The 14,794-nt window shown below is 37.4% G+C and overlaps 1 protein-coding gene across 3 annotated transcripts in view; it reads right to left on the reverse strand.

Annotated features, from left to right (window-relative positions):
* The window catches only part of SRFBP1 (serum response factor binding protein 1), an 83,136-nt gene that overhangs the window by 53,899 nt on the left and 14,443 nt on the right, over window positions 1-14,794 (reverse strand). For all 3 annotated transcript variants that reach the window (XM_055699363.1, XM_027812052.2, XM_014283863.3), the window contains exons 2-3: window positions 1,185-1,273; window positions 65-137 (exon numbers count right to left, since the gene is read on the reverse strand). In XM_055699363.1, coding sequence (XP_055555338.1) covers window positions 65-137; window positions 1,185-1,273 — 162 coding nt within the window. The remainder of the gene's footprint in view (window positions 1-64; window positions 138-1,184; window positions 1,274-14,794) is intronic.

Below are 14,794 nucleotides of genomic sequence, written 5' to 3' on the forward strand. Positions count from 1 at the left end.
ACCAAGCTTTTTCCTAACGAAAATTAATTGCCTCTAATATTTAAATATCTAAACATGGTATTACCTTCATGGCATGGATTTCTTCAATTAATCTCTCAACTCGTTTTTGGTTCTTCAATTTCAAGTCTTCTGAACCCCTGCAAATGAAGTCTGTCTTCATTAAAAAAATCTGGGTTTTGTTCACTTTATTTCCCTGTGCGCTAAAACTAAGTAGCAAAATAAAAATATCACAAGAGTGAGCATAAACAGATTCCCTTGTTAAATGAATGTTTTAGCAAACAGTTGAATGCTTCTGTTGTTCTGAACAGAGGAAAAAACCAGGGGATTTACTAGAACAGTAAGACAGACAAATGTTATTTCATTAGAAAACAGTAACTACAATTCCTATCAACAATGTACAGGAGACACTGATCTCTCAACTGGAATTACATTTTAAGATGTATAATACTTAAAAGATCATTGGCCTTGCTTCCTATTTTGCACAATATGCTAAACTCATGGGAGACCAGTATGGGCAATTTACACTTTGAACAAAGTCACAGGTGTATCTTCTATTGTCTCCAATAAGCCACATTGAAAATTACTCTGGGCCAGTTATCTTTTAATCTACAAAATGTTTATCTGTTTACTCATTATTAAAAAAATAAATTATTTAAAATTATAACCCCAAGTCATTAATTAAAATTAATTATAAACTTTAAACTGTTTTATTTAATTAATCAATAAACTTAATTAAATAGAATTTAAATTTATTTTATTAAAAAAACAAGTATGACCTCTATATCTATGCCAACTGAACAGTGTTTTTTGCTATAGAACCTTAAAGACAACTGCAGTGAGAAAATGTTGCATAACTTACTTTCAACAGCTGAATAACCTAGCAGATCAAATCTGACATTGTTAAAAGTGCTGTAGAAGGTCCTACAAGTGATTTGGATTAAGTTCCAATACACTAAATCCCTCAAAAAAAAGTTATCCCAATTCTGCTTTATGAAATTGTTTTTTAGATACTATTTTTATTCTATCTAAAGTGATGTAAAATTAAGACAAACAGAATTTATGCATCATAGTGCCTTAAGTTTAAAATGTAATACATGCTTCTCTCACTTCTCCATTTTTGGGAAAACAATTAAGGTATCGAATCATTTAAAAACACACAAGTAACATTGATATTTAAAACTGACTTTTTCAACTTCAATTTCCCAATGTGTCTGGTTAGTCTGCGAATAGTCAGGACTCTGGCCTTCTTCACATCTTTTCTCATCTTCACAACCTGTCAGAAAGATGGAAGGCATTAATAAAGCTTGTATATGGAAACCAATCAAGGAAAACAATACATTAATTACATTTGCCTTATTATAGAAATCAGTCCCTTTTGTTGAACTATTTTTTAAAACAGAGTGCATTCACCTACTAACAAAATCCCAGGTCAAATGAATTCAGATTTCATTTAAAATCCAATTGCTTCAATAAACATCAGAGGAAGAATAACCAGCAGTCTAAATATGTGTCCAAGGTCGCAACAGAAGACATTCCTAACTGGCCATAGTTTAATATTATTCTTACAGCTAGACTGAGCTAGAGGTTTGAAAAGAGTCACCTTCTGCCTTCACTTGTTTTATTTTTGTCCAGGTAAAACAGCACCAGTACTTTTCCATTAGTACGTAATATGCAAAAGCATTCTCATTATGAAACATTTTGAAAGATTAAGGAAAGACTTCTAAACTAAATATTTTAGAACAGAATTTGAGATATGAAATTTTTTTTCATGTTTGAACTGTTTTTTGTTGAAAATAAAAAAGTGATTTCCAGCTCATTACTGTCTCTCAACTTTGTATCCAACCTAGTACTCTATTCCCAAAATGTACTTCAAACGTTTTATTTCTTGCCCCAAAATAAAAGAAACAGAATTCTAATTATTATTAGACAGATGGTATAAACAGACAAATCTTTGGAATCTTTTGCTATTTAATTTCATCACAGGAAACCTTAAGCCTAGACACTGTCTTCTCAATGCACATTTTGGAGATACAGGGAGTAAACAGTGACTTATAACCTTGCATTTTTACAACTCAAAAACCTCCTTATTTATTCAGATGATTCTTACTATCACTATTAAGCTTTTTTATTTAACAGTTAATCTTAGAAAATACAAAATATTAAAATAAACAAAAAAAAGATCAGTCTTCCTGACAAAAAGCTGAATTTCTCTTAAAATGTATCCAATGGGATAAGCTTCAAAATAAGTTGGTATCTCTTTCTCAAAGAAGTTCTTTACCTGAGATTTCTCTTTTATTTTCTAATTTCTCAGAGATAACACCAAAATGTTTGCTTGATGGTGACTGCACCATCAAGTCAGTTCCACCAGGAATATTAGGATTATAAATCTGCATCAAGCTTGACCAAAAAAAGATGGGAAAAAAATCCTCAGAGCTCACAGAGGAATATTTCACACCTATGGTGAAAAGCCTGGCTAGTACATATCCCCTGTGCAGAGACCATAAAGGTGAGACTATATAATTTATTATTTAAAAAAACCCACCAAACAACCACCCAACATATTTTGCACACCTGACTATGTTTGTAGCTAGGTTACCCAACACAAGCAAGCGGTTAGGCCTTGAGCTGTTCACAGCAGCGGTTCTACTGAAGGCTGAATCAGTCAGAGGAAAACAATTTCTAGAGGGGCACATGCTGATTGCCCGCCCCACCGCTGCCAGGGCGGAGGAGGAGTGTATGGAGCAGTGCCCTCCTGAAAAGCAGGGGAAGGGAATTGTACTGGTGCAGCACTGCTGGCACAGAAAGAAAAGGAAAAGGCAAAGAAGGTCTTGGGTCAAGAATGACTAACCTAGAATTGGTCTCCTGTTCTAAAATAGGTACAGCCAAGGTCAGTACCTACCTTGGTTATCCTAGAAAATATAACTGTGCACACAGGTCTACCTACAAAATTTTCTAATTTAATTAACAGCAGAAACCACATGCCAAAAAGCACCTGTGTCAAGTCTCTGCTAGACAGCAGCACTGCTGAAGTGTCCATGTGCCAAGTACTAGGGAAGAAATCCTTAACATCACCATTTGCCAGCCGAGCACGTGAACATTTCTTTTTATAAGATACTGAATGGAATTAACACAGCTCCCTATATCACACCTTCTTCTAAATGGAAGAAATAAAAGGAAACATCTTCTGGTTGAATACATCTTAGATACCATGTACGTTCAAAGAGTTTGGCACTTCAGATGCAAACTGGGTATGCCTTCTCAGAAAGTTTGGGGAGGGAGGTTGTTTGGTTTTGTTTTGTTTTTAAATAACTGTTAAAAACAAGCTACAAACACATCTGAATTTAAATAACTCATACTTTACATATTAGTTACTGTCTATCCAAACATGAAGTATATTTAACATTCTCTCAAAAAATATTTGTATTTTAATGTATTTGTAATGTATTTTTTAATAGAAATATTAATGCAGACACAGCATGTTTCTGGGGTCTAGATGAGCCAAACCCTTGCCTCCTGCACTGCCAGCCAATCAAGGCTAGATAGATACATGACAGAAGGAATGAAGGAAGGTATTTGCTCTTTGGCAGACTAGGAATATCAATTTATGTAATCCATGGCCACTTCTTTCACATGGGACACTATGCATCAACTGTGTTCTTGGAAGTACTCATAAAGTTCATAAGAAAGCAGTCAGCTCTTTGGGACTGAAATCAAAAAAGTTTTGCTTTAGATTTACAGAAACAATGGGTCTTAGACCTAGGGTGGCTCCTAGGGCTCATTGAACTATCTGCCTCTCATGTTAAAAATGAGAGAGCCAGTTCCCTCCTGGTGAAAAAAGAATACTGTCAAAACCTCCCCCACCAGAACCAGTAGATTTTAAAAAATAACAACAAATACTTACTCATAATAAGATTTCTTTTATAAATAGGTTAAGACAACAAGAAAAGTCGTCTTTACACTGAAACTGAAGACACATCACAGTATTTCAGGTTCAGACCTACCAATGCTTTAAGGCTGGGCAGTAAGGATTTTTCATCTACTCAGAGGTCACAGTAAATACAGTAAAAAGAATAATTATAAACACAGGCAAATCTTGAACCAACCAATTTCTTCTATCAGTAGGAACGCATTGTAGGATTCCTGGAAATTCAGGAAGCCTGCAACTGTAAGTGGAAATAACCACTTCAAGGATACCTTGCAACAAAGAAGAGATGCTTTACTTTGTTGAAGACTTTTCTTTATTCTGCAGGAAAACATTATCTACAAGGTGATTAAGCCATTACAATTTATTAACTATGTTATTATACTAACAAACATCTGTGTTTATTGATGATTACTTATTTATTAATTACAATTTTTACACAGTAAGAATAGGAAATATAGAATAATAGATAATACAACAGAAATACCAAAGGTAATATAAAAATAAGAATATATATTGATGATATATAAATTACTAAATCTAAAAGAAATCATAAGGGACATGAACTCACTTTTAAAAACAAACCTTGACAGCAATACATACTAGCCTGGAAGCACGTGAGCATGCTTCAAAAGCTATTGTTAGGAATAAAAATTACATCCATTCTGCATTCTGCCTTCCACAGTGTAAGTATTTATATTACTACAGATCCTAAACAAAGGTGAAATGTAAAAAGTTCTATGGTTGCAGGTATTCCACAAAGAGAGGCTTCCACCATCCCAACAGCTTGCAACCTACAGCAAGCACTGCCACAACACACAATGTGCGCCAGCCAACCGCACAGAAGCTGTTTGAAGCCACAGGCAGGACAGTAGCTGCCGCTTCACGAAGGGGCAATGAGCACAGCCTGCCATCAGCAAAGGACTGGCCAGACTAGGAACCCTCCCTCGCTATCTACCTTTGCCCAAGCAGTGCACCTTACCGAGGGGGATTATACCAGGAACTGCTGACTTCAGCACAACCTGCACTAATGCACCGAAGTGAAACGAGCTCCGGGTACTCACTGCTAGCAGCAGCAGTATCTGGCAATAAAAAGAGCCCTGCTGTGGATGCATGAGTATGCTTGGCACGGTACAAAGGAACAAGAGGGTACATGTCAAACCAAGGGGATCATTTCCAGCAAACAATGCATCTAACAAGTGTGTGTTTAAAGGCATCACAAGCACTGTATTTAACCCAGAATTTATGGCAGAGGACAGGAGAAACGAAGCACTGCTTTCTTATTACAGGTCGCTCCTGCCTCTGAGGGGTGGATAACCATTCCTAGAAATTTGTCCTCTTGTGTGGTAATCCAATCAAGTCTTCCCCAATTCTCAGCACGTCCAAGCCCCCAAGTGAGAGAAACTGACACTGGGTTGTTTAATGGTACCTTTGATATCTAATTTTCCTTCTAGGTTTTTTTGCAAGAAATTAGTTCGGTTCAAATACTGAAATTTCAGTCACAATTAAAGTAAACTTACTTTCAACTAACTAAAATCTTGGAAGGGCTAAATCAGTGCCTGCATCAGTGTTTGACTTACTGGAAAGGCCTTCTGATCACATACATTATCCCTTTTAAATTAATGGGATATGGTTATTGTATGTAAGACAAGACAAAAACCACATGTAAGAGAACAGAAAGTTATTTTAAGAGCCTCCTACACAATTAAGCTGTTGCAAAAACCCCTTACATTAAAATTTTCAATAAACTTTAAGAGACATCTAAAGTTTGTTTAGATGAAAGCAAAAAAAAAAAAAAAAAAAAAAAAATCTGGTTCAGGCTCCAAAACCGTAAATCACTATGGAACAGTCCTCATGTCAGTGATGGCAACAAAAACACACTAAGCAATGTGGACAAAGTAACAGCACACAATACTACATGCAAATTCACATGACTAGTCAAAGGTATTTGCCTTCACATTTTTAAGACAACAGCAGCAAAGTTCTCAAAGGAACACTACATTAGAATAAAATGTTATACTTGGCCACTTCTGAAACTTGTTTTGAGGTCTGTACAGGCAACATGCCTCCAAACTAAGCTAGTGTTCAGCCAATTAGAAAAAAATAAAGGAAAGTGTGACTAAAGATTTGTAATCTATCAAGAAAGGTACGTGTCTACTCTGTAGTATCAACTATACTTGACCAAAAAATACCCCACCAAACTAAACCCACCCCTGGAAAAAAATCCTTAAAATGAAACCATTCTTCAAAAAATATTCATTCAAAGGGTTAAGAGAAAAAATAAGTAATAACATCTTTCTGCCCATGACTTCTTTAATCTACTTTATTCAAAAACATTGAAATACTGTAGGCTTACAATATGGAAAGTGTTTTTTTCATGTTACCATGTACAAAAGCTAGTAATGTACATTAAAATACCTGAAAGACCCAGAATATCTTAAATTCTTCTTAACTCTAAGTTTACTTACGCAGTCAGGCCCAGCTATCCAAAATGCAAGAAAGCCAATAAACCGATGCCCATGTCGTCTTCCTCTGAGTAGCCTGAAGCACATACAACTGTTCTCTTTGGGCTTCAGCCCACAAGGTGCTGAACATTTTGGTCCTGACCCAATAATGCACTTAAATTATTAAATCCTTAACAACCACCACTAGGCAGACCGGAGTTTCTTCATCCACTTCTGCTTTATACCAGCACACAGTCTAGTCCTAGTTCTTGTACAAGTAACCAGAAAATACAAATTATACTGTTCTCCTCAAGGAAGGACACTGCACTGAACCTCATCCAGTGGGAAAACCTCACTGTAAGAATGTATAGTATTGTGAAATAGCTATAGTGTTGTACAAACGCACACCCATTAAACAGAGGCCTCCCTCCTCTCCCCCAGCATGGCGAAGTCTCTCCTATATGAAGACTGTCTTCAAGGTCCAGACACAATCACAAAAAAAATTCCTTTACAGTTTGAAGGTATCATTCCTAACAACGTTCTGTAATTTTACATAGACATGTCCAAATCCACTTTGCAACATAAGGTCTTTTACGTCTTTTCTATTACTTGATCCCTGAAAAAAAGAGTGTAGTTCTGAGTTTGCTTTCTCCTTCGCTTTCTGCCTGTGCTCTCAAGGCTAACAGACTTTATCTGACATGGAGGTCACACTTCAGAGTGGGATGACAATGAGAAAACATCAAGAATCTACCTCCTAAATTCCGTCTCAGGAAAGAAACTACTTCAAATATACCTGACCACATCACTGTCAGTAATTACCACATATCTGCACAAACTGGGTCCAGTAAATGAAGATAGTGATAAACGAGATTGTAGGTGCAGCTATAGGTCAGTTCTAATGGAGCCCTTTCATGCCAAGAGAACCCTAGCAGGTTGAAATAATGGTCTGATCCATTAAGATTAAAATGGCTCAAAGCAAAAGGAAAAAAATATTTGCATGTGCCCAAAGGTACGTAACAGCTTCTTGATTTTACTGCATTAAGAAATTTGCTTCTGAACCCCCTCAGGTTTAAGCAGCACTGCAAAAGTAGAAAGGGAAAAAGTCATTAAAAACACACCAAAACCAGTTGTGTGTGATGCATAATTTAGGCAACAACAAAAGTCAAAGCAAGAGATCTAGCTTAAGAAAAAGGATTAAAGGTATTTGAGTATTCAAAGTCTCTCCAACACCTACAAGAAAAACATGGAACTAAGTAATGTTTCAGTTCTCACTGATCTTCTTGCCTTTCCTCGTTTTAGAGCACATCAAAAGCATTGGTTTCATTTTATAGTTACTTGGCAGTCTTCAAACCAAGAAGTTACCATGGCAACAACGTATTCTAAATGTTAATTTTTGGTGCTATTTGGCAACAGAGCTTCAAAATTCAAAACACCTGCAGCTGGCTCACATATTAGCCAGAACTAACAATAGTACATAATCTTTTGAGTGAATAATCTAAGTGAAAAAATGTTTCTGGAACTTCATTACAAATATTTTTCTATTATCTGGAATGTCAGCTTGAAAGATCTAACGATTTTTAGATACTTAGGAAAAGCTGGGAATTGCCAAGTTTACTTTTTTTTCTTTTTTAGAAAAAGAATCACTATATTACAGCATATATTTTATACATGTCAAAATATCTGAAAATAGCCAGTCAGACTTATTACAGCTTCATATATTTGCATTATAAAAACATATATAAGTAGGAGGTAAAGGCAGCAAGAACAATGTAAATGCACCTATGTGGAATATCAGGGTTCAGTTGTTCAGTTCCAGGACAGTTTTATACAAATATATCCACAGAAAAGAAAAACTCCCTACAGCCTAACCTTAGAAAACACCCAAAACAAGGTGAGTTTTCAGTCAAATCAGTTTCCTGAATTGTTTTGTCTGATGGTCACATGAATGCTAGCTAATTCCAAGGCAAAAGAACAAAGTGAGAATGCACAGAAGGAGACAGAGAAATGGATTACAACCAGACTATGAAAAATGAGCTACTCCTGTATTTAATATAAGGAACAAATCCCAACATAGAGAGTGCTAAGGAACACACAGGTTTTTCAGCTAGTGTCTGTGGCCATACCAATGTAGCGTTAATCTTGCTTTCGCTATCTTCAGCTACATGCAATCAGATTTGAACCAAGTGGAATGAATTATAACACGATACATCTAACAAAATATAGATAAAGTTCATGAAACATAAGGCAACTTTTTCCTGGATTAAAATATTGCATTCTTCTGCCCAAAGCAGGCAGAAACACCACCACTAGCTGGAGGCACCCACAAAGCAAAACACCTGCAGCCTCTCAGGCTTCTGGACACTCACTGACATGGTCAGGTTCCCAAGGGGGGGTGCTAAAGATGAATGGGAAAAGCACACTGCCCCACTTGGGCACACTTCCACCCTTCTCACAGCAAAAGCAATGCACACACTCTTTGTAAGTTACTGTCAAACCCTTCTTCCACTGTCTGCCCATGCTACTTTCTTTGTACCTTCTCAACTGAAACACTGAAATAAGAGTTTCTTTTTTCAATATAGCACCGTATTTAATCCTGCGTGGAGAACAGTTGTCATTTGTAGCATAATTTCTCCAAGTGGAAACCACAATAGAGTACTGGGACTGCTAGCAAAGATCATTTTCATCTAAAAGTTTTGAAAAGCAATTCCAAGTATCTCAGATAGTCAAGAGAGAGTAAGGCTAGTCTAGAATTACTTGCTTGTTGCCAAAGACCAAAATTTAATGGATTTACTGCTTCAAAGTCGGTGCCTCACTGTATGGAGTCAGGCTCTATGTAGTACTTCAGAAAGCATTCATGTCTCAAGTCCAAACCAGGATCATGAGCTGGCTAGACACATTTCTAAACTCTAAGTAAAACAGCAGTAGTTATAAATGTCCAGATAAGAAATAACTGTGATAAACTAGCACAATGATGCTGTATTACATGAATCAGCACACAGGTCACCACACGGAAATAAAAATTTTTGCAAGTCTTCAGAAACAGAGAACTTCCTGAAGGCAGTTTCTAATTGATCTGATTGGATTTAGTTGATCAGCTGGACACGAGTTTGAAAACTCTCAGCTAGCACTCTGCTAAAAATACTTCCATGGAATGTTGCAGAGGGATGTTATCAAGGCAGTCAACACAGCCAAGATCAAATCAATGGATTTCTGTCTAGGATTTTTTAATTAGACCAGAGCTCTAGCTAGAAGCCACATGTGAATTTCACACCCCCTTATGCTTTGATTTTCCAGGAAGACAGTAATAGCAGAAGCTACAGTAGTGACCTAAGAATTATCAGTATGAACACACATGATTAAGTAATGAGGGTGGTGAGGTTTTTTTCCCCTTTCTCTCTTCAAATTGTGAACTTTTTAAAAGTAGATTGAAAAGACAGCAATGCTCCCATGGCAACATTATGAATCTCTACATTAGCTGCATAATATGAAGCACACCACCACACCTTGACTATACCGACTCACAAACAACCTGTGCCATTTTCTTGGATGAATTACACAGATCTGAAACATCCAGACCCATAGAGTTGAACTGCTATCATAAAAAGAAAATTGTGGCAGAACTGGCTATGACCCGTTTTACATAACAAAACCATAAAGGCAACAACAGTGTTTCCAGTATTAGTTCAGGGGTGCGGTGTGACTGTTAGTTTTTTTTTCTTTTAGATGCACTGCCATTTGCTGCTTCCTCTTCTTCCACTTTTAAGTAAGATAGGAGCTTTTCTGTAGAAACTGCGGTTAAAAAAAAACCAGAAGAGGTTTACAAACTTATACCTCTCTTCAGAGGGTATTTTAAAAATATGACTAAGGTTAATGTATAATTTTCAAAGACTAACCTCCTCTTACCTAAAAACGAGCTCAAGTAACACTATTCAGCACTCACCACCCTTTCACTTACCACAATTCATGAAACACAGTAGTAGCCTAACCACCAGTGAGGAGCTGCAAGTCTCTCTTCTGACTGCTTGCTACCAGCTCAGCAAGCATTTTCAATGGAACTTAAATTCAGTCCATCTGTCAAAGGCCCACAACATCAAGGGACTGGTTTGTCTGACAAAACTAAGAGATGTAAGGCTCCTTGCTATGGAAGCCAGCAAGAGGTCTATTAAGCACTAACTCCTCTGCAACAGAGTGTAAAACTAAAGCATTTGAACAGGTATCACTCCATCTTGCAAGAAAAGCAGCAGCAGAACAACCAGTTGGCAGCTCAGCTGAAAGGTCAAACCAGTTCATCAGATAGTTTTCCCTTACTCTATATCAGTTTGATTGTCTCAGTCACAGGATACCAGGCACTTGAAAAAGTGCATCGTAGAAATGTTTACAAGAAGGGTATGGTAAGAGAGTGAATAAATTTTAGCAAACTGTAAACACAGTGCTGTTTCCCTTATATTCTTCTCTATCTTTCCTCATTTACATTCACTTCCACACAGCACTGGACTATTGAATATTCATAGAATTGTTTGGGTTGGAAGGGATCTTTAGAGGTCACCTAGCACAACCTGCTCTTTAATGAACAGGGACACTTAACTAGATCAGGTTGCTCATAGCCCCTTCTGACTTGACCTTGCATTTTTCCAGAGATGGAGTGTCTACTACCTCTCTGGGCAACCTGTTCCAGTGTTTCATTGCAAAAAAATTCTTCCTGATACCTAGTCTAAATCTACCCTCCTTCAGTTTAAAACCATTACCCCTAGTCCTATCACTACAGGCTCTATTAAAAAGTCTGTCCCCATCTTTCTTACAAGACCCCTTGAAGAATTCAAAAGCGGCAATAAGGTCTCCCCAGAGCCTTCTCTTCCCCAGGCTGAAGAACTCCAACCCTCTCAGCCTTTCCTCATGGCAGAGGTGGCATTCCAGCCCTTTGATCATTTTTGTGGCCCTCCTCTATGCCCATTCCTACAGGTCCATGTCCTTCCTGTACTGACAGCTACAGAGGTGGATGCAGTACTCCAGGTGGAGTCTCACAAGACAGAAGTAGAGGGGGAGAATCACCTCCCTTGACCTGCTGGGCCACACTTCTGTTGTTGAAGCCCAGGATACAGTTGGCTTTCTGGGCTGTGAGTGCACATTGCCAGCTCATGGGCAGCTTTTCATCTACCAGTACCCCAAAGTCCTCCTCTGCAGGGCAGCTCTGAATCCCTTAATCCCCAGCCTGTTTTGATACTGGGGGTTACTCCAAGTATCTCCAATATCCAAGTTACTCCAGGTGCAGGACCTTGCAGTTGGTCTTGTTGAACCTCATGAGGTTCAAAATAATGGGCTAGTAAATTGCACTTGATTAAACGTGCTTTTCAAGCATCCTCATACCACTGCTCTGGCCAACCAGTTGTTCTTTGCATGCTACAGTTCACTTTCAAGGAAATCCAGGACTTCAGCATTTGTGGATCATTCATTCCTCATCAACAGGCCTCCAGTATCCTATGGCCACACAGCCAAGTCAACTGTCAAACTGTCTCACTCAGATTAGCATGCAAGTGTGCTTTGTCATTAAGTAAAACATCAAGATCCATTTTTGAACCACAACAACACTGCTCAGCTACACCTGTTAAGATCAGCCTGCTGCACTAGAGTACTAATGGGGTATGGGATGGGAGTGGGGAAATAGGGACAGTGGCAGCTGCATGCCAATTAGCCCTACTAGAATGCATGCTGCCCCTCCTTTTTGCACTAGTAGAACTGATCTCATGTTATTTATGCATTCATTTCTTTTGGAAGTGCTTTGGACAACATCCACTGAAAGCAATTATTTGCATCAGAAAGGTGGCACAGCTTACGATGGGCTTTAAAAGCAAGCAGAGAATCAGCACCTGAGATGACTGAAAGCTTAAGAAAGAACTTCTGAAGACTGTCAGCCAAGCTGACTTTTTTTTTATATGTATAATTTTGCTTTTTAATTGCTTACTTGGACTTCAAGTATTACATCAATTTGTGTAACTTATGCAACACTGACATTATGATAAACTACTTCATTTACATGCTTAAAAAAATGAAGGAAAACATATACTATCCTACATTTAAAACTTACTGTGTCCATGACATCCTAGAAATCCCACTTTCTCAACTTTTTTCAAAACACAGATTTTCAACATTTGTTTACTGCTCAGCATTTCCAATTGACTTTAAATACTGATCATTTCTGTGAAGAGATGGAGGTATTAGCCTCCTACATCACCAAAGAAAAAACTCAGAAGTCCTGAGAGCAAACACATAACTTTTCTCAGCTGTCCTGAAAGACTGGAACATTAAAACTGTGTGTGTTCTGGAATTAAATTTGTTAACCTGGTTTCTGAGGAAATTAAGTTTGTCAGCACATTGTTTGCCTGTCATTATCCCTCCCCAGTAACTTTCAGGCTTACTAAACAGAAACCAAGTTTGACAAAACAGCAGAGGCCAGAGCTCCTACGTGTTTTGTGAAAACTGGTAGCCAAGTAGGAGATAAGGACTAAAATTAGTATGCCTAGCATGGAAGAAATACACAGGCAGAATTCAAATCTTTCCCATTTTGGCTGCCAATTACTATACATGTACTCATTCACCAGCACGTCTGGCTCTGAATCAGCCAGAAAACACAAGTCACATCTCCTGATCAGCCAAACAGGTGGGAAACATGTGCCGTAACTACAGTTACTGATTTTTCTCAAAGTTTCTCAAAAAGAGAAACTCCAAAGGTAATACACTAAAAAACCTGTAGAGACAAAGGAACAGCTGAGGATATCAGTTTAAGAAATACTGGACTCAAAGCCCTAAGATGCCACGTTCCGCAACCTGAATATACAGTTTGTATTATTCTTACCACATTCTTTGGACTGTGTTTTTAACATGGTGATTGAAGCTTCAAGGGAAATTAGAACACTGACAGCTTGCTGAACTGGACAGGAGACGGACAGGTTCTTCTGTGCAAGATACTTCATGTAAAAAGAGACATTTTTATAGTTACCTTCAGCTTACACTAGTCTCACATGCCAAGTAGTCAGGGGAAGAATGGGAAGCCTGTGCAACATTACAGCAGCACATTTGCCAAATATCCATATTGTAATACAACCAGAAAACGCATTATTTTTTTGAATCTGTCATCAACACAACCACTCATTTCATACCAAGACTCACCCACTTCAAAATTTCTATTTCAGTGTCACTATATAGTTGTTATTATGCAGGCAGCATAAAGGAATCATAAAGGAAATAGGGTTTCAAGATCATTAAACAAAACTCAGCATCAGCTGAGGAGTGATCAAGGTAAAGGAATACTTATTAAATCACTTCTTAAAAAATCTGAAGGATAAAAAATGAACTAAATACCACAACTTTTAGATTGTCTATAAAGTATATGTATAACCTGTGTTTGTAAAAAATAAAAAACCCCTGTTATTACTATCATAAGAAAAATAAAGTTTTTGTTTTGAATTTGAACTCCTCCTCAACAAAGTTCATCCCTGTCCATACATGTACGAAGAGGACTAAGTATTAGGAAACCAAAAGACTGGGAGGTTCATTAAGGCATGTGAAAACTCCCATTAAAAAACAGCAAGGGCTCAACTATCAACGCCTACTATTAAAATTAAACAGTATTAATTAACTTTTGGATAGAAGCAAATCACACCAAGTTAAATCTTGCAACAGCTAAAGCTAATTTTCATCACATGAGTATCACCAGTACTAACTCATTTTGGAGGAATAAGCAACTCTCTCTGTACTACACTCTTCTCACAAGCTGAAGGAACTTCTGTCATGCAAGTACACTTTAACGATAATTTTTTCATCTTTAACTCCCAAGAGTGTCTACTTTCTTGTGTGATCCTCAAATACAACACTTCTGAAGTTTAAAGAGGAAATAAAAAGTCTATAACTAGCATCACCGTATCATTAACAAAACCATCAGGAGAACAGTAGAGAGGTATGTCATAGAATGAGGGAGTATAAGGAAAGCAAAGAATTATGTCTAGTCCAACAAAATGATCAAATAAAAGTTAGTGAGTGAAGGTTGCGGGGGGTGGGGTGGGTGGGTGTGTGGCATGGAGAAAATAAATCATGAACAGTTTTTTCCTATGCCTGGATAGGGGAAAAATGCTGTGACAATAAACATGTAATAAGGATTTCACATTCATGTATTCAAAGGAAGAAATACTCCATTAACAAAAAAAAAAAGAAAAAAAAAGACAAGAAAACAGGGAAAGAACAGAAAAGATGTGTATGCAGTTCTAGATTTGCAAAATATTTGGTACTTTTGCATACCTTCTTACAAAAACTGTCTTTTCCTTACTTAACAAATGCTAACTAACAACAGCAGATTTCAGACCTCTACTAATGGACTAAAAGTCTAGCATAAGGGTTTTCATGTGCTCTACACTACCCCTAGTACAAGGTCACCTAG

This window comes from Falco cherrug, chromosome Z, assembly GCF_023634085.1.
Source record: "Falco cherrug isolate bFalChe1 chromosome Z, bFalChe1.pri, whole genome shotgun sequence".
Lineage (NCBI taxonomy): Eukaryota > Metazoa > Chordata > Aves > Falconiformes > Falconidae > Falco > Falco cherrug.